The sequence below is a fragment of the Narcine bancroftii genome, chromosome 7 (genome assembly GCF_036971445.1).
Source record: "Narcine bancroftii isolate sNarBan1 chromosome 7, sNarBan1.hap1, whole genome shotgun sequence".
Classification (NCBI taxonomy): domain Eukaryota; kingdom Metazoa; phylum Chordata; class Chondrichthyes; order Torpediniformes; family Narcinidae; genus Narcine; species Narcine bancroftii.
The window spans coordinates 173765142-173787014 of NC_091475.1; the positions used below are offsets into that span (position 1 = coordinate 173765142).

The 21873-nt window shown below is 37.5% G+C and overlaps 1 protein-coding gene across 1 annotated transcript in view; it reads right to left on the bottom strand.

The window, feature by feature from the left end:
* Positions 1-21873, bottom strand: part of micu2 (mitochondrial calcium uptake 2) — a 419472-nt gene that overhangs the window by 80876 nt on the left and 316723 nt on the right. The window contains exon 8 of the mRNA XM_069891395.1: positions 8004-8060. Within this exon, the coding sequence (XP_069747496.1) occupies positions 8004-8060 (57 nt within the window). The remainder of the gene's footprint in view (positions 1-8003; positions 8061-21873) is intronic.

Genomic DNA, 21873 nt, shown 5'->3' on the forward strand with positions numbered 1-21873 from the left:
AACTAATCTTATGCTCAGTATGATTTTCCATAAAACCTTTAACTGTTCCTTGATAAACCTGATTAAACCATTTACATGAATCAAGCTGGTAAACCTTTGAAAAATAAGTTCTCTCTAAGTGAAATTTATGGGCAAAGGACAGGAAGACTGAAGAAGATGAAGTCATGAACTTCGCTGAATCGAAAACAAAATCTGGATTCCATTGTTTTGTGGGCTTATTATAGATCACAACGTGGTAAGATTTATTGTGCTGGGTTACAACTAGAATAGGAGACTTGACCACCAAGATAAAGATGTGGTTTGATCATTCAGACAATGAGAATGGAAAGGAATAGGAAAATGCCAAAAGGCCTTCAATCTGCCTGCAAAATATCTAATTACTTTGTAAATTAATTAAGATGTCTTTTTCCTAACTTCCTAATTAATTGGTATTGCTATTAAAATTGTTACAATTTAGTCAAGGTCCAGAACTGCAAGATCCACAGTGTCCAAAGAAATTAATTGCTTCTTTGGGGATATGCTTTATATCAGCAGAACACAGCAAATCTCCTAGCAACGCACGAGAGTGATTTAATCCATCATATGACATGAGACTGCCGAATTGCTTAAGAGAGTGTGATGTTGGCAGAGAAGAGATTGGTTTACTTATACATTTTAAGAAGGATGATCCTGCAAGACTGGCAGATAAAACTTATCCTAAAACTATTATCCTGCTTGTTTAACTTGTCATCTGCTTAAAATGAATAGTTTTTCTTCCCCCCATGAGAGACTGCAGATGTAATAATCTGGAACAAAAAACAACACTTTGGTTTCCATATCTAGAAGTGACTACTTTGAAAGTCAATTTTATTTTATTTTATGGCAGCCCAAATGTTCAGCTCTAAATTAGCTAAATGCTTTGAATACAACAATTAGACCAGACATTTTTTTTATTTCTTAGGTTTGGATTCCACAAGTTGCTCCATGAAGTTTTTCAAAACGGATATTTAATATACCAGTGGACATCAGAACTTTGCAACAGTTTAATTCTAGCACTAAATGTCTTATTTTAACTGGATCAAAAAGTCCTTCAAGCTTGACAATTCTAAACAAGGGAGGAATCGGATGATCTATTTTATAGAAATGCCACAATCTGTATATCCAAACATGACTACTTTGAAAGTCATTTTAACTTCCTTTTATGAAGCCCAGCTCTTTGCCTTTAAATTAGCAATTTGCATTAACACAACCATTAGACCTGAATAATTTAGCTTGGAGGGTTTGGATTCCACATTCTCATGACAACAAAGTAACTCTATTTGCTTTATTCTACTGAAAGCCAAGGTAAAAGACAGCAGCCTTTTCATAAAACTTTCTTACTAATGGTTATTCAACCTTCAACATCCATCAGCAGTAATAAGTCCCATTAGGCCTTCTACGTTCTATGCTATCTTGCGCATGTGACATGTGAAACATTGCAATGTTATACAGCTAACATTCCTGGCTGTTTTTCTTTATTGTAGTTCTCTGGTCGGCAGTGGGCTGACCCATAATGCTAATGTCTATTCTTCAGAGTATTTCAAATATTACTGCTAACAAAGAAAATCACCGGCCCAGAAAATGAACTGGTGCGTTATCCCAAGATGCTTCAATATCATTATAAATTACAGTATATTCTGCCAGGTGCCATAGATAACTTTGAATCTGAAGTTCACTATGCTTGGGTTCGAAGAATGCAATCTTAGTGTTGTGTAAATTGTCTAACAAAAGACCATTTGTATCACTCAGATACACAACTTTACCTTCATAAATTAATAGACTACTTGAATCATTACAAGATGGTCTTGGGTAATCACATGAGGTGCCTTCGGCTGATAGAAAGATGATTAGAATTTGTAATTTTAATCATAGTGCCATTTACTGTAATAATGACTTTTGGTCAGGTTTTTAACCCCAGAAATTAAAAGTTTGAAGATTTCATAATAGGGCTCTGTGGTATCACAGTAAGATTTCTTATTGCTACCTCTCGAATCTCCCTGTGGTATCAATATTACTTGTTAGTTACAGTTGAAAAGATAGAATGACAGATGAGAACCTTTATCAATCAAAGTATTAGGAATTGTAAGGAACAACCTAATGCAATATAGTTTTAGTTAAAATTTGTTTAATAAAACCATCTTTGTGGAAGCTCATTTGTGGATCACTGGCCATGATACACCACCATTGCAGTGGCCAACACTGGAGGAATAAATGAAGGAACTGCAACAGCTATACATTATTTTCTAGTGCAAAAGCACATAAAAAAAGAACCCATTGGTCAAGAAAAAAAATTGTAGGTATTGTGTTAGATCTGATCAAAATATTAGGTAACTGCTAGGATGCCCTAAACAGAGTGACCCCACTGTTGCTAGGAATGGGTGTTACCAATTCTCAGGATTTGAGCCATCAATCAACTAATCCAGTCACATTTGTGTGAGATAGCTTGTGAGAGTTCCCTCAGGACAAAGGGCATTGTAAATACTATTAACAGTTCTCTAATTGTACATCTGGGAAATCACTGGCGTCTGTTGTTTCTCTCCGGGTGGAATGAGGTGGAAGCTTGTGCTCTACGCAATGTGTGCACAGCAGAAACATTCGCCACATTTACAACATTTGGCGACGAGGATGCAATGGAACAGCTGCAGACTATCCTCAAGAAGCAGCAAAAAAACTTTGTGGAAATACAAGTGAGAATAATTGACCAGCTGGCAGTGAAAATGCCTGTTGGGACTCCAGCCGTTGTAAAAGGTGAGCCTGAAGTTAATTCAAGTTCAGCAGATGCTTTAATGAGCTCTATCATTGAGTTCTCATTTCACCCACAATCAAGCACATTTAAAGTTTGGATCAAAAAGTATGAAGACTTATTTGCAGTCAACTTTTCCAAGTTCAATAATGCGTGGAAAATTAGACTGCTGTTGCGGAAGTTAGGCACTCAAGAACACGAGTGCTGCACAAACTTCTTTCTGCCAAAACTTCCCTGTGAGCTCAGCTTTCAGGGAAACACTTAATGTGATGGCAGAGATATTCAGTGAGAAAACATCACTGTTCAACATTCGGTATCAGTGCCTCAAAATGACTAAGAAAGATACCGAAGATTTCATGACATACGCGGGTATGTGAATTGACAGTGAGAGCTTTTTAAATTCCCTAGACTGTCTGAAGACCAGTTTAAGTGTCTAGTCTTTGTAGTGGGAATGCAGTCACACCAGTTGCAACCTCAGGACATGTTTATTAGCGAAGATTGTGCAGGAGTCAGATATGACTCTTCAAAGATTAACAGCCAAATGCCAACACTTAATTAATTTGGTACACGACAGCAAAATGGTAGTAGCGGCATACCCATCTTCAAGTGGTTGTGTCCAGACAGTCAAGTTAGCAAACCCCGCTAGACAAAATAAAAGTGTGACCCGTCCAGCTAAACTGCCCAGCGCTTGTTGGAACTGCAATGAGTGGCACTACGCTCGTGACTGCCCATACAGACGTCAACACTGCAGTAAATGCAAGCACCTGGGGCATAAAGCAGAATGTTGTAGAGCTGGAAGACGGAAAACACCTGATAAGTTCGCTTCACCCTCAGAAGTGAAATCCATCACAGTGACTTTCAAGATGGCTAACGGCAAATGCAGGAAATATGTGAAAGTGCACATTAATGGCATCCCAGTGAGGCCACATATCAAAGAAAATGTGGAAACTGATCGGTTAGCCAGAGGTGACTCCAACCAAAAACACAGCATGGAATACTTCTGGGGGATCCTGGAGTTGTTAGGTTCAGTTGATTGTTCCGTCAGCTTAGAAAATGGAACGTGTTATCTGGTAAGATGTCCTATCCTCGATCTCATGGGTCTCAACTGGATCGAAAGGTTGAACCTTCTGGACTGGCCACTCAACAATATTTGCTACAAGTGGCACACAATCCACAAGCGGCAAATACCCCACCAAAATTGCTGGTGCAGCTAAAGCAACGCCATGCAATGGTATTTTCCGAAGGCTTAGGACGGTCCATTAAAACGAAAGCAAAACTCTATCTTCTGCCAAACGTGAAACTGACTTTCAATCCAAAATGACCTGTCCCATAAACGTCCCATACTGCAAGATGTGGAGCAAGAATTGGAACAACTGCAACATGTAGAAGTAATTGAACAGGTCAACTACTCATCATGGGCTGCACCTATCATGGTGGTGAAAAAAATCAAATGGCTCCTTACATCTGTCTGCTGATTTCTCAACTGGTCTGAATGCAGCATTGGACACTCATCAATACCCACTGCCATTCCCTGATGACCTCTTTGCTATGCTGAATCGTGGCAAATGCTTTGCAAAGATTGACAGCAGAGGCATATCTACAGGTGGAGGATGATGACAAATCCAAGGAATTGCTAACCATCAACACGCACCATGGACTGTTCAGATATACATGTCTACCATTCGGACTGCTCCAGCTAGCTTTCAACAATGCTGAACGATGTTCCAGGAGTTGCAGTGTACCTAGATGGCATCCTGATAATGGGAGCACACGCTCGAGAACTCTTTGATTGTCTACGGTTTTCGAGTGCATCCAGAAAAATGCACATTTTTCATGGTCAGTGAAATATTTTGGTTATGTCATTGATGAACATGTACGACGGCCACATGCACAAAACACTGATGCTATCAAGCGCATGCCTGCACCCACAGATGTGACCACACTGCGTTCATTCCTGGTTATTATCAGCCACTATAGTTCACTTCTGCTAGAGATGCATAAACTCTGTGATCCACTCAACATGCTCTTTACCACGGATAGCAATTGGAAATGGACATCAAAATGTCAAGAGTCATTCAACTGAGTTAAGTCGATGCTAAACTTGAACCTTCTTTTGATGCACTAAGATCCAAACTTGGAAATTGTCGTAGCTTCAGGTGCATCACAGTCTGGGATGGGTGCAGTCATTTCTCACATATTCCCAGATGGGAATCAAAAGGACACAGCAAACGCAGCACGCTCTCTAACAGCAGCAAATGGACAGATTGAAAAGGAAGCTCTAGCAATCGTTTTTGCAGTGAAGAAATTCCATAAAATGCTCTATGGATGGCAATTCTCTCTTCTGACAGATCACAAGCCGCTCCCAGCAGTATATGGTTCAAAGAAAGGAATTCCAATTTACACGGCAAACCGTCTGCAAAGATGGGCAATCATGTTACTTGGTTATGATTTCAAAATTAAATACCTGTCGGGCAAGCTGATGCATTGTTACGAATTGTTAGCGAGCAGGCAACAGAGCTGGAAGATATTCTTGTCACGGAATGCTCTGTAGAGGCAGAGATCAACCAGGTATTCAAAGATGTTATTAACTCACTGCCAGTGAGTCAGACGAGCAATGAGCGAAGACGACCTCTTACAAGAGATAATGAGTTACCATTGTTTGGGGTGGCCAAAAATTTGTCCACGAATGGAAATGCCGCCATTCTTCAAAAGACGAGGATCATTGGCGATCTTTAATGACTGTCTTTTCTTTGCAGAAAGGATTGTGATTCCAAAAGTTCTGCAATGTACAATCCTCAAACAGTTTCACAGTGGACATCCTGGAATAAATCGAGGGAAAGCACTTGCATGAAGCTATATTTATTAGCTTTTGATGGATGACCAGATTGAACAACTGTCATGGTCATGTATCTGATGTGCCTCAGCTGCAAAATTCCCTGCTAAGACAAATGTACATTTCTGGCCTCAACCAAGTGGACCATAGAACCGTCTTCATATTGACTATGCAGGACCAATGAATGGGGGGTACTACCTAATCATAGTGGCCTGAGATTATCAAAGTAGCCCAACTGCATTGGCTACAATCATGGAACTCAAGCCCATATTCAATCGCTTTGGTTCTCCTGTAACATTAGTTTCAGTCAATGCAGCCAGCTTAGATTTTTTTTGCAAGCAATACGACATCATGCATATTTTCTTGCCTCGATTTCATCCTCAGTCCAATGGTCAAGGGGGAAGGTCCAATGGAGGAGATCCTGCAGAAATTCTTGTTAAATTACAGGGTCTCTCCAAACCCACTTCACCTGCTGAAAACCTCTTTGGTAGACAAAATATGAGGACTATATGACATCATATTTCCACAAAGACCAGAATCTGGACTGAGAGATTATGATATGGAATAACAGTACAATCACCGACATGGATCCAAAGAAAGCACGTTTCATGATGGTCAACATGTGTTGGTGTGGAAATATAGAGATAAGTCAGATGTATGGCAGCTGGGGAGAATCCTAAGAAAAATTGGAGATGTTCTCTACCATGTACAAGTTGGACCAGACAGACCAGACATGCCAACTAGTCGTGATCAACAAAAAGCAACCTCGCTGAAACAATACCTGTGCAACTCAGCATGGATACCCTGTTGGACACATTTGAACTTCATTGAACCACCGATCACATCTATCACATGGAAACAAGCCTATACCCTCTACATTAGTGGAATCAATAAGGAAGTCTCAAAGACTTCCAAGGGAATCCCAGACTCCATTCATATGAATAACCAGCTGGTGGAGGTACTAGGACACCCTAAATAGAACAACCCTACCCTGGCCAGGAGTGGGTGTTACCAGTTGTCGGGACTTGAGCCATCAATCAACTAATCCAGTCACCTGTGTGAGATGGTTTGCAAGAGTTTACTCGGGTCCAAGGGCATTATGAATACTATAAAGAGTTCTCTAATTGTAAATTAAAGTTCGTTCTTTGGATTTGGGAAAAGACTGGTGACTGTCGTTTCTCTCCGGGTCTAACGAGGTGGAAGCTTGTATTCCACATATGTGCACAGCACAAACATTTACAACAGTAACGCTGGCTGAAAAATTGGCAAATCAGAAATGGGAAGCTTTGAATTCATGAAACATTGATTGCAAGTAAACTTCAGGGGTTGTAAAGAGTATATAAATAGTAAATAAATTGCTGGAGATAAATTTAGATTCTCTACCACCAGAAATGTGAGTATTTACAATGGGATTTTACAAAAATTGCAGGTGAATTAAATAAATATTTTAGGTTCTGGCTAATGGACAAGGATACAAATAACTTTCCAGAAGCGTTCAGAGTAAAATGAAGGAGAGGAATGAAAGAATTAGTTCTGGTATAAAATAAATAGTGCTGGAGAAATTTAATGAGACTGAAAGTCAATAAATCATCAAGCCAAATAATTTACATCTGAGTACTAAAAGAGGTAGCCATGGAAATAGTGGATGATTAATTATTATCTCCCAAAATTCTACAAATTATCAAACAATTCCTGTAGATTAGAGGGCTGAAAATATAACTATTTTTAAAAAAAGGAGGAAAACAGGAAATTGCAGATCAGGACATGAGAAAATATCAATTAGATTAGATGTCAGTGTAGATTTATGAAAGAGAAATCACATTTGAGAAACCTAGTGGGTTTGGTAGAAAGGGCTTTATTGAAGGTTTTCTGAAAATCCAAATACATCACATCCATAACAATTTCACAACAATTCTGCCAGTTAGATATGCTCAAAGAACCTACAAGTTTGCCAAACATAATTTCCCTTTCATAATTTCATGTATATCAAGCAGAACTTAGGTTAATTTGGCATCATATTCAGCACAGATTTTGTGAACCATAGAGTCTGTCCCTGTGCTGTACAATACACCATATTTTTGCAGGCTGGATGCAGGGAGGGTGTTTATACTGGTGTTGAGGGAGTTGAAGATCGGTTGAGAACCAGAGGTCACAGCCGAAGCACAAAATATTCAGGTCAAACTATTTCATTCAGAGGTTGGTGAACTGTACTGGTGAGGGGCTGTAGAGGTCAAGCCATGGAATATATTTTAGGAGAGGGACACAAAAGGCATCAAGCAGGGAGAGAGAATGAGAATATTAATAATTTCATTATTAAATCTGTTTGAAAAGCTGAATGGCTTTCTAATGCTAATCTTCAATGTATCTAAACACACAAAGTCAATAATTTGAAGGAAGGAAATTACTTACTAGTGTGGAACTTGCTTTTAGCTTGCGTTCTTTCTTTTGTCCAATGATATTTTGCAGCTGAAATCAGATTATGAGACTCAGTATTTTAAAATGTTTCAAACTTTTTTTTTGGCACTAATGAAATAGCACCCAGCAATTGTATTCATCGTTCAGCAAAATCGTTGATATCAGATGTTCATGCAAGGTTCCATTTTCAAATTCACATCAAATTAAAAAAATAAGATTATTTTCACTTCACAATGTAATTACAGGGGTTAATCCAAATATTTTCTGAGTAGCTTTGCCTTTGAAGATAAAACAGAAAATACCCAAAACACAAGCAGGTCAGGCAGCATCTGAGGATGGAGATCCCTGGTCAGAATCTCAGATGCGAAACATTAACTTGGCTTCTATTTTACATTTAGACATACAGCATGATAACTGGCCCTTCCAGCCCATGAGCCTGTGCCACCCAAAAACGTGAATTAACCGACAACCCCGGTATGTTTTGAAGGGTGGGAGGAAACCAGGGCACCCGTAGGAAATCCATGCAGACACAGGGAGAACATACAAACTCCTTACAGAACATCTCCACTGAACCTTGCTGACCTGCTGCTTGTTTCCAGCCTTTTCTGTTTTAATTTCAGATTTTTTGCACCTGCAGTTTTTATATTATTTTAATTTTTAAGATGTGTGCTGTTTGATATTAAATATTGCATTCAACTTTGTGTAGGGTAGAATAGTAAGTCTCACAAGTCTTTCGCAAGACTGTACATTAAATTGGCATTCAAACCTTAAACAAAATCAGAAGGCCTAGTAAGTTATAAACAGCTATCCGTCATTAATATTACCTGAAATCTCAAGGAAAACGTTGAACATTTACAAAGGAATTTAATTTTAACAGATGTCTTTCACACACCTTGAAGTAATTTTATTTGCATGTAAATCCAAAACACATAATATGAACCATTATTGATTGTTTCAATGATAGATACGATTTGTGGCGGAGCAATAGAATGAGGAAGAAGTTAAACTGATGCATGCAACTGCTGCCTTTTTCACAATGCTAAGTTTTGTGCTATAGGTGCATCCCCCAGCACAGTCACTTGTCAGGCTTCTACGGGCAATTGAGAATCTGATTTAAGGATTCATAATGATGCAGTTTCCATGGGATCCAGGAAAGTGAAAGTGAATCCTACCATGTCCGCACAATTAATGTTATGTTAAGCACTTCCTATGGGTCACTTGGGGCTGGTGTGCATTTCCAAGCTCTTCATGAAAGCCTATAGATATTTCTCTGTCAACCATAGCTTCTTACATCCTCCTGCAATTTAATCCTGATCTACTCTTCAATCCCAAAGTGCTCTTTGTTCCAGTCAATATTTATTTCCCTGTGTTCTGTTGTGAAATCACCCTCACCTTCAAGCAGATTGTCAATTTGGTTGCCAAGAGGAAAATAAATTCCTTTGATAGAAAGTTTGATCTTTTCCTGTCCCGAAACTGGCGACTGAGGGAGACAGGGTGGTGAGGAAGGCATTTGCCATGCTTGCCTTCATTAGGCAGGGTACTGACTACAAAAGTTCAAACATTATGATACAGCTGTACAAGCCACTGGTGAGACCACCCTTGAAGTACTGCATACAGTTCTGGTCACTGAGTTATAGGAAGGATAAGATTGAGATGGAAAGAGTGCAGAAAAGATTCACCAGGAAGTTACTGAGACTTGAGAGTTGAGTTATAGGGAAAGGCTGGATAGTCTAGGTGTTTATTCCATGGAGCATAGAAGGCTGAGGGGTAACTTGCTTGAATACATAAAATCATAAGGGGCATGGATAAAGTGATTGCTCATGGTCTTTCTAATGGGGTATATGATTATAGAATTTTTGAGCATAGGTTTAAGGTAAGATAGGAGATATTTAAGGTGGGGGGGGGGTGGGGTTGAGAGAGTTGTGCAAACCTGGAATGAGTTGCCAGAGGAAGTAAAAGAAGAAGCTACAATTACAACATTTAAAAGACATTTGTACAAGTGGGAAAAGAAGGGTTTAGAAGTACATGGGTCAATGCGATAAGCCAAGAATGCTAATTTGGTCAGCATGGATGAGTTGGGCCAAAGGGCCTGTTTAGTGCTGTGTGGAATTATAAGCTTCTTTATGCAGCACAACCTCTCTCTGATCTCCCACTCATGGTATTAATCTGTGGAGAGAGAGGGGGATATCTAAATGCGGCAAGCGAAAACCCAAACCTTTCAGTCTTCATGGATTCATACTCAACACAAAATGCAATTTAGAATAAATTTGAGATAAGACAGTGTATAATGTGACGAGAGAAAATCAATTTGCAAAAATTGTAAAATGAGAAAGAATAACAATTTACCCCTTTTACCTGAATGCCATTTTGTTGCACTGTTCACCTTTCTTAATTACTTAATCCAAACCCTTTGATTGTGATATGCTACAGTTAAGTTTACTGCATTTTAGTCAAAATTGTCAATCTCTCCACAGATGCTGCCCGTTGCCAAGTACTTATAACATTCTCTGTATTTACAGAGATTAATCTCGATTTTACTACTTTGCAAATGTTCCGCTCCACCATTCAAATGTAACAAATATCCCATCAATATCTTTCAAAACATGACCACATATTTTAATCTTTATTGTACACATTTCTGAAATACTACTTCATCATGGAATGTTACAAATTATTTATTTTACTGCATATCATTCAAAAGTTTCAACCTTCCTTTAATTTACATTTTACAAACACTTTAGATATGCTCACACATTGTCATTTAGGTTATCTAAGGTTAATTTTAGATATGCTAGCATATTATTAGTTGGGTTCTGAAAAGTTAATTTCACAAAATATAAAAAAAGTATACAGTAAAACAGTATTTAAGGTATGAGATTAACAGACTCTGCATTGAATTCCTCTATCCTTGGGGTCTCTATAGACCAGGTGTTCACTTGGACCAGCACATAACTACTGTAGCTACAAAAAACAGGTCAGTGCCTGGATATCCTGTGGCAGATGACTTGTCTCATAACAACAAAGCCTTTTCACCATCTACAAGGTGATATAGAATACTCTATGCTTGCTTGGATGTGCGTAGCTCCAACATCACTCAGGTTCTATTTTCAAAAGTCAAATAGGTGGATTTTGAACAATGAGCTTGTGAATAGAACATTGATACCATTCCCCTCAATCAGCTTTTACCTGAAGTTTTTTCCTTGAACAAATTTGACAATATTTCATGTTCAAATTGCAAACTTTGCTTTATCAATTAAATTTAATATCTGTACAATCAAATGATACTTCATAACTATAAAAACTTGAGAGTTGTGAAAATTGCATGTATCTGCTCAGATACAAGCCTTTTGTGAGATGCTCCTCTGTCTCAAACGTCCACTATACTGACTTGCTGCATTATGTAAAAAAGCTGCCTTACTGTTTTCACGCAGGAAAGGACTATTTAATGTTATCCATTTCCATATTTGTGACTTACCTTTCTTTCTTTTTTTTTTTTTTTTTTTTTTTTTTTTTTTTTTTTTTTTTTTTTTTTGTTTCCTTTTTCAATATTTTTATTAACATTGAAATTCCACATAGAAAAATACAGAGTACATGAGGATACATGATAAAAGTCCAAAAGATGCATTACACTTAAACCATATCATTTCATCCAAGGTACCCAACATTCTCTTTTTTTTTTTTTTTTTTTTTTTTTAAATTTTTTATTTTTCACACCATAAATCACAATAGCCATGATATACACTTTTTCTTTTCCACACATTGTGACTTACCTTTCAATGAAAGTTACACGTTTCCTCATTTGAGCAGCATTAATAAAAAAAAGGAAGCATTATTAATTAAACCATAGAAAAACCACTGCTGTGTTAAATGGTTATTTGCAAACAGCTTTGGGTGCATAAACATGTAATATAATAAGTTAATTCCATTTCTTTCCAATAAAATAATTTTCAGTTTCTTTTTCCTTCTTTCTCCCCAGATGTACCCACTGCTGGGACTATTTGTAATACTGTCAACATTCTTGAAAGAAAAAAAAATCAAGAGTTTTTTCATGTTTCAAGTTGGATTCTGAGAGATTTAAAATTGCAACATCACTTCACCCTGATCAACTTTTCTTTTAAAATTCATTAACAATATGATGCACCAATGGTCAAGATTAAAAGTGCCCACATTTAAATTAAATGTAAAGGTTCCATTATTGTCACATAATACTACATTTAGAATGTAACATACATGAAATTCTTTATCTTTTGTGCCTATATATTTGCAATATATCTGCTGAATGTGCAAAATTGATTCCCTTTTTTGACCTTTTTCCAATTTGCTAGGCAAATAGAAATGACATGCAGACTGTATATGTGCACACCTACATAACCCATTTTGCTGAATGGGAACACGTAGGAAGATCAATGTTAACTTTTTTGATTTTTGTGTTTACATTGGTGTGGATTCAACTGATAAAAGATGAAATCATGGAATAGCGTATTGTCATGTCAAAAGAGAACTTTCATATCAGAATCAATGAACACCACCATATAAGAGATAGTTGGTTTAACTATTGTGCCTGTCTTTCTTTAGTGATGCGAGCTAATTAATCACATTCTCTCCTCTTTCTCCGTAGACCTGTATCTTAAACCTCTCCTTCACCTGTTTAGGCAACATTCTATAGAATGTTACATGATTCAGTTTCCAGAAACATTACCAACGATACCATAACAACTACCAGGGTAAAATAGTATTCCTTCTCCTGTTACCTTCCAGTCCTGTGTTCTCTTGTTACTAATGCATCTGCTAAAGAAGACCATTCATGTCTTTGAACATCTCGAAAATATTTGCTCCTAACCTTCTCTGCTCAACACAGCTTTTTCAACCCACACATAACTAAAAACATCTATTAGTATGATTTTAGTAAATTTCTACACCCTCACCATGGATCAATTTGGAATCTGTATTGCAACCATGGCTTTACTCCCACAACCTTTACTTTTTTCTAAATAACCACTTGGACAAATGTCATTTGAAAGTGCATAAGCTTAAAATACACCACACAACTATGTTCATCCATCAAAGTTTGAATTTTAACAGATTTATTCAGAGTTTCATTGATTAACTCATGGTTTCCAGAATAATCCATCATGTTTAGGGCGGCATGGTCAGCCTCAGGGTTAGTACAATGTTATTACATTGCCAGCATCTCAAGTTCAAATCTGCCATTATTTACAAGATGTTTGTACATTATAGGGAATTAGCGAGATGAAGGGAGGTAATTCACTCCTGGGTTCAAGGTCAACAGATCCATGGATACTCAACAAAGATGAAAAAAGTGGAACCAGAAAGGGTGGGGTCACCCAAAATTAGTAAAATCAATATTCATGCCTTGAGTTTAAGGCTGCCCAAGATGAATGCGATATATGTTTTTCCTCACCCTTACACTTGGCCTCACCCTGACAATGGGTGAGGACAAGAAAAAACATATTGTTATACAGATAGTTGGGGGAGTTAAACTGGTTGGCTACAGAAAGCTTGCTTAACCTTACAGAGCAAACATGTTTGGCAAAGTGGTCATCCAATCTGTGTTTGGCCTCACTGATGTAAAGGAAGTCACACCAGGTATATCAAATACAGTAGATTAGGTTGTATGTAAAGCTCTACCTCATCTGGAAGGTCTGTTTGTGGCCCTGGAAGGAGGTAAGGGAGGAGATGTAGGGACAAGTTTTGTACTTTCTGCAGTTACCGTGGGAAATGTCTAAAGGGTTGGATGGGTGAGTGGGATTGGAAGAGCGACAAGGGAGACTTGAACAAACTAACCTTTGCGCAAAGCAGATTAAAGGTGGCGAGGGGAAGATGTGACTGGTAGTGAGATCACGCTTAAGTGATGGAGGATAATGTGTCAGATGTAGGCTGGTGGGGTGAAAATTGAAGACCAGACGGACTTTCCTTTTTTGCCTGGAGGCAGGAAGCCATAAGTATGAGAAAGAAAGGAGAGATGGGTATGGGCTTTATCAATGATAGGAATAGGGAATCCATGTTTATTAAAGAAGGGGGGAATTTCAGATGTTCTGAAGAAATCATCCTGGGAACAAATACACTGGAGGAGGAGGAATTGTGAGAAAGGAATGGTGTCCTTACAATAGGCTGAATGGAAAGAGGTATAATCCAGGTAGCTGCGAGAGTCCAATGGTTTGCTGTAGATGCCCGTGATAGTTTGTCCCCTGAGATGGAGAAAGAGAGGTCAAGGAAGAGGAGAGAGGTGTCAGAAACAGTCCAGGTAAATTTAAGGGCTGGTTTGAAGTTGGCAGGAAAGTTAATTAAATTATCAGGTTCTGCATGGGTATAGGAGGTAGCTACATCATCAATGTAGCAGAAGAAGAGTTGTGGAGTGTTACCTGAGCAGGGACTGTACTACATACCCAACAAAAAGGCAGGCAGAGCAGGGGCCCATGTGTGCTACTCCCTGGATCTGGAGAAAATAGGAAGAGTCACAGGAGAAGTTGTTAAGGGTATGAACAAATTCTGCCAAGCAGAGGAATATGGGGACTGAATGGCTCTGTATTCAAGAAAGAAGCAGAGGATTTGAGGCCTTCCTGATGGAGAATGGATGTGAAAACGGATTGCACATCCATGAAGAACATAAGTTAGTGGAAGCTGGAGAATTTGAAATATTCAGAGAGGTGGAGAGTGAAAGTTTTGACTTGGATGCTACTAGGAAAGGACTGGACAAAGCGGGGGGACAAGAAGGGGTTGAGGCATGCGAAGATAAGTTCGGTGGGGCAGGAGCGAGGAGAAACAATGCATCTGCCAGGGCAGTTCTAATTGTGAACCTTTTGATAGGAAAGAACACTTGAAGTGATGAGGACCTTGATGGTTTGGGAGATGATATCCTGAAGATGGTCGATAGGAGTTGGCCTCAGCAATGTAGAGGTCAATACACCAAATCATAACCACATCTCCCTTGTCTAGGTGTCAATGAGGAGGTATCTGACTGTCACCATCAAATTAAAGCTTGTGTTTCTCTCGTATCTAATCATTATGCATCACACATACTGCTCAATTACTTTATTTCAATAAATAATGCAAACTATTTTCAACAATATTTAAGCTAAGGTTACAATTTCAAAACATGAAAGACTTCTTACTTACCCTCCAATTCTGATCTCCTTTCAATCAATGATTTTAATTCTTCTACCATACAAAGCAAATTCCTTTCAGTGTTCTTGGCCCAAGGCTTTAGAATTCCCTTCATTAATCATTCTAATTCTTTATCCTCCCTCAGGAACTTTTGTCAAATCTGAGCCAATATAATATTTCTTTATATGCCTCTGTGTCAAATCTTGCGTGGTAATGCTCCTGTTAATCACTCTGGGACATAAAGTTATATTATATGTAGTACATAAATGCAAGCTGTTGTTTCATGTTAAAGATGTTGTAGGTTTAAATGTTCAATTGTTTCTTTTTCTCCTGACTCATATAGGAGAATTTTTTGATTGGGTGTGATACAAGTTGCAATTATTATGTAGTACACCAAAGTCAATCTTGATCATGTCTGTGGCTGACAACTGTACACTTTCTAGCAGCAATCATGTAAACAGGAACTTAAACCAGCAAAACCAACAAAAACAAGGTAAAACTGAAGCACCTTATACGTAGCTAACTCAGTTCATGACGGATTACAAACTGGTGTGCACTTGAATGATCTTTTTCCGTATTGTAAAAAAGTCACGACACCCAGTCTTTAAGATATCAGGGAAATGAGGTAAAGACACAGATTAATGAAAAGGTTCCATGTTTAGGTCTGCATGTGAAGATTAATGTACCTCAGATTTCCTTCCTTCTTTGTTTTTCATTGTTTATCTAAGTCTTCCTTTTCCCGATATGGTATCCAGTGCTCTTTGAGAAGAAGCTGATATTTAATACAAGTCTTTGATGACTTCTTGCATAATGCTTATTCCCACTTCATTTTCTGCAAGAACACCACATTTTTTCTCAAGTTGCTTCTGTTCTATTTGCCTGAGCATACCTTTATCTTTTCTAATGGTTAAAAGGGGATTTGATTAAATTCAAACTGCTGGAGGAAGTAAGCAGGTCAGGCAGAATTGTTGACGTTTTGGTTCGAGACTGCATCAGAATTGATAGTTAAATAAAATATATGCTGCTTTTGCTCTAGATTCCACCTTCTGCATCTCATGTGTCCCCGTTTGATCAAATCCATCTTGTTTCTTCACCTCTTCTCCATTTTGCATTGTAATTTTGCTGCTTTTGATCTCATTCCTTGAATTCGTGTTTCACCCCATAAGTTATACATCTGACAAATCTTCCTTCGTCATTTCTACTTCCCTCTTCCATGGTGTGGGTTATGAGAAATTGTTTCATTACATTTGTTCTCCCTATAGCTTTGTATTAATAATATCTATTACTATATCCATATCTGATCCTTTTGATCCATATGTCTTTTTGTCTCAGTCTTTATTTAATCATTGCTTTTTTCTTTCTTTGTGTATGTGGTACACTCTCCAAACCTTTAATTTTCTTTGGTCTGTCCCTTAACATGAACAATCCACCTCAGAAAGTTTCCAGTTGTGCTGAGAAATTAATCCTGAAACATTTACATTTTTGTCTTTATAGCAGATGCTGTCTAATCTGCTAGTGAAGCATTTCTGGAATTTTCTGCTTTTGTTTTAGATTTTAAAAAATGCAGTTATCCACGTGGTAAAAACGCACATTTGCTTCAGAGGAATTCCTTCATCTGTGGTAGGTTATGATAGAACTGTTACAGATCACCTGTCCATTTGTTTGCTACAGAAATAGGTATTTTTTTCATAGTAAAACCAGAAATACATCATACAGCCAATCTCTATTACATGATCATGCTTCATGTAGACTTAGTGGCATAAAGCACTTTTGCTTATTGTGGATATCCAGCTTCTGCTTAAATATTATTCACCCTTTAAGGAAAATAAATAGTTATACTTTGACTAACATAATTTGAAAAAAGGTTTTAAACCAAAACATTTCAAATCTTTGAAAACTCTACTTGTTACGCCAGTAACATTAGGAAGGATTATCAGCTTATGCTTGTTGGTCAAATAGTTTTGGATGAAGTATAACACACTTTGGTTAAGTAAATGACCACTTCAATATGTCATAAAATTGACTTTAATCTTAACTACAAAATGGCAAACTATAAAATTATCTTAGATGCCTGTACCTCAGTCCAGGAGCAGGAAGATTTATACGGGTTACAGTCAGAATTTGAGTTGAGATTGTCAAAACTCATTTTACTCAGTAGGTGTTAAATTGGGTTAAAATGAAATCAAGATCCCAGCAGTGAAAATCAAGATTCACCATGCTACTTTGCAAATGATAGAAACATTTTCACAGCGCAAGATAAAAAAATAACTGGAACCATAGAATTCTCCAGATTCAAAGATGTCTTATTTGGGTTAGAACAGATATTGTTAACAATAGCAGAATGCCAGAATCTTATGAGCGAAAAAGCAAAATAATCTCATCACTTTGATGAATATTCAGCTGGCCCCAGAAGCCAGCTTTGGTCACTCATCTTCAGTACTTAGATTTACATTTTTTTCTGAAATTTAATATATACACATTTTAACTGTATACTCTGGGTCTCTTTGCATTCGTCTTGTTTACCCTGTTAGAGGTCTTTAACATTGTTTGATAGGATATCGGCAAAGAAAATGTTTCCATGTGTGGGGGAGGCCAAAATTACAGATCATAAATATAAGACAGTCACAATAAATCCAGTAGAGAGTTCAAGAGAAATATTAGAATGTTGAACTCAGCAACTTGGGGAAAATTTGAGGTGAATAGCTGGAATCTGTTCAAGAGAAGCAAGGTTAAGTTCAAGAGGGATAGGAGAAAGTTTGTGCATAAAGATCAGGAGCTGATCTGAATTGGATGGAGCATCCAATTTAATTCTACCATCTCTCTTCAGTAGAATTTTTTTTCTTCTGGGGTATTGATGTGAGAACTGACTGGAAAGCTTGTCACAAATCGTTTAATCCAGACAAGTGTGAGGTATTGCATTATGGAGGTCAAATATCAGAGAAAGTGCATAGTAAATGGCAGGACCTTTCCAGCATTGATGTGCAGAGGAATCTGGGGATCCAAGTCTACGGCTCTCCAAAGGGTGGTAAAAAAGACCTATGGCATTCTTGCCTTTATTTGTCAGGACAGTAAATACAAGAGTAACAAAGTTATGTTGCAGTTATATAACACTTTGGTTGGTCTGCACTTGGAGAACTGTGACCAATTCTGGTCATCCCAAAGGACGTGGTGGCTTTGGAAAGAGGACAGAAAGATTCAGCAGTATGTTAACTGGATTAGAGGGTATGAATGAGAGGTTGGACAAACAGGTTGTTTCCTCGGGAGACTGAGTGGAAAGCTGATGGAAGCTTAGAAAATTATAAGAGGCAGCGAGCCAGAATCTATTTCCACAGGTAAAAATGTCAAATATTAGAGGACTTATTTAAAGAAAGGAAGGTTTAAAGACAATGTCTGGGCCAAGATTTAATTTTTTTTAACATAGAGTAGTAGATGTAATGGCAGAAGCAGATATGATAGCAGTATTTAAAAGGCTGTTGGATACACACATAATTATGCAAGGGGAAAGATGTGCAGGCAGAAGAGATTTGGTTTAATTTGGCATCATGTTCTATGCAGACCATTGTTGGAAAAAGAGCGTTGCTGTGCTGTAATGCTCTATATTCTATAGGATCAGGGTACCTAAATCAATATATTCCTGATTTTCTGGTTAGCAATTTTAATGTAGCTTCAGCAAAAGCAATGTTTTAAAATTTCACATTTTTTCTTCTGAGCATTGTACCAGCTCTAAGTTTCATAGAAATTCAGATTGCAAAAGAGACCCAGGGAAGAACCCTGCTATTTTTATGCAGAATACCACTCAAGTCCTCAAATCTTAAATGCAGTGGCAAGTCACTAAATCATATCAGATCATTTGCAGCAGTCAAGGTCCAATACCACATTCTTAAGACAACTAGGAATGTGCAACAATCCTGCCCTTACCAAGAATGACAATTTGAACTCTGAGCACAAGATATATTTTGCACAGTAGCTTTGAAACCTAATGATATGCTTTGATAATCCCATTCTAAACAAGAAAAAAATTACCAGTTAAATTTTGTTGGATCAAACAATTTTGCTTTATTGCCAAATATTTTGGTATGAAATAGAACATTTTTTATCATGTATCACCATTTGTCTGTCTTGGATGAACAGACGATAAGACTAGACTGTCTGTAAAAGATTGCCATTTCTTTTAAGTAATGTTTCCCCCTTGGGGAATGAATGTACAATCAGGCACAATGTGTAAAAAAATCCCTGAAACTAATATAATAAATTTCAAATATAAAAGAAAGTGATCCTCAATAAATAATTATGTATTCCATCCAAAACTGCTGCATATTTAAGGTCAATGGAAGCAATTAGTAATCATTTTTCAAAACATTGCAAGAAAATATCCTGGGAATTCTGAACTAAAAATAAATAAATACCATCAGAACTTAGAAGTTTGTTTTAAAACTTTGTGAGAGACTCCATTTGTAGTTAACGCTTCGGTTTATTTGATTTTACCTATTTTTTTTAAAAAGTGTCTTATAAAGATCGACAAAAAGGGTTTCTGTGGCTTTAAAATTCCTGCTGGCTTTGATCCTGTAAGAGACAGATTTATGTCTGGGCAGCTAAGGTGGGCTATGAAATCATCCCACTGTGAAAGTTTTTGATGAAACACTTAAGTATATAAACAAAGCTGCTTTTTTTTTTAAATGTCTGCCTTTCTTCGCTCCCCAACTACCAACTCCATTCAACTAGCCAGAAGACTAACCCTGCCAGACCCCAATAGATCATATTCATGGGACTCCATCATTCCAAACCCATTGAATTACACAGTGCCCCAGACATGATCTGTACCTGAAGAATTTCATACTTAGGTTGTCATGGTTTTGTGATGTGTTTTACCCTTCACTATTTTACTTTTTAAAGAAATAAATTTTTTAAAATTTACAAATGGAACAAAAAAGCAAGTGGAAAAAAATTCCAGTAACTTAATCTACTGTGGATTTTGCTGCCTTTAGGTTTTTTTTTCACAGCTCAGGAGTAATGCCACTTCAATATCTAACCAGTTCCACAGACTTCACTTCTGAAGCCAACTTCATCTCTTAAATGTTTTTAATTGCTCTCCAAGTGACTTAATTTCAAGGTTTGCTTCTGGCACTGAAAGCGTAAATTCTCACTGCTAATTCTACCGAGCCTTCCACTTGCATAATGACAAACATTCCTCAGGAAAAAACAGAAAAATGTGTAGCTATTTGAAGTAAAAATAATTAAATGAAAATAAGATATCATTAAAACAATTGTGGCATGGAAACTTAATTTTATTAATTCTAATAATTCCCAATATACTTAAAGAAATAGTTTAAATCATACTGCAGTTGCAAATTGCATCTATTTATATAGAATGCATTTAACCCTTTATGATCTCCTGTTTTAGTAAAATGGGATTATCACAGTAAGGGATAGTACAGACAGGAGGGACTGAATGGTCATGGTTAATAGTTAATATTTCACACAATCACAACATAAGTCACAACCCAGCGACAATTCAATAGATTGGAAGAACTGAGGGAAATCTTGTAACAGTCTGTTCCAGATCTGATACATTTGCAAAGATATTGCAAGGGAGAACCATTTTTGAAAGCAGCTCTTGAGGCCAGCCATTTTTGTGGAATTCAGCAAAGCATACTCTGTCAATAACTGGGCCTTTTCAGTGGATTGACCTGTGCCAGGAGGTCTTTTGGGAAGCAACATGCTTAATTTTGATTGTGACTAACCGTGAAGGTCACTTGGAGAGCCTGCTCCATTTTAAGTATGGCTAGCAGTGAAGTTACTTGGAGAGACCAGTGCCAGGGTCATGGTGGCCACCTATTTCAATTCTTGCCTACAAAAGAACCAGGAGTGTTATGACCACAGCTCGTGTAAATTTCTTCAAACACAACACAAGAAGAATCAGCGAACCTGTAGCAGCCGCAACTCTAGTTCAACATTAATTCTGGGCATCAAATTTCAAAGGCCTACACTTCAACACTGAATTTGAAAGACTGAACTTTGAAGCAACTTTCTGGATTTTGGCCTGGACAGTAATGGTTTGGGTATAACACACACACACACACACACACACACACACACACACACACACACACACACACACACACACAGAGCTAGGGATAGATTTGGTGTTGAGGATAGTTAAAACTTGAGTAAGAAATAAAATTAGTGGTTTAAAATTAAACTCTGTCTGGTTCATTGCCTATTGTTGCATGTTATGTGTGGTTCGTAACACCTTTAGTATTTATCTAAGTAGATCCCAATTAAGAGTGGGGAAAAAGCCCAAAATTAGCTCAGAAGCTTTGAGCTCAAAAATTGCCCTTAGCAAAAGCAGGAAGAAAGCCAGACTCCTTTCAGAAATGTCTAAATGTGTTGTCATTTAGGTTTACTTCCTGAAGATTTCTGTATTGGAGATAAATGTCAGATGAATGGTCAGTGAAGTGAACCAACGTACCTTGCAAATACCTGTCAGTAGGAACTACTTAAACCTAATTCTACCTAGAAGCCCTGAGGGCTGACTCTTGAACTGAATTCCACACATTCATTGCTACTCTCTAAGTGTCAAGTACCTCAGTTAAGGTCAAGACTTGTTAACATCAGGTCAAGGAATTGATGTACCTATTATACTTTTCTTAACTTTACATGTGGTTGGTGCACACACAAAGGTTTTGGTAAAATTGGTTGACGTGACTATAAAATAACCATTACATTTTCTCTTACAAGT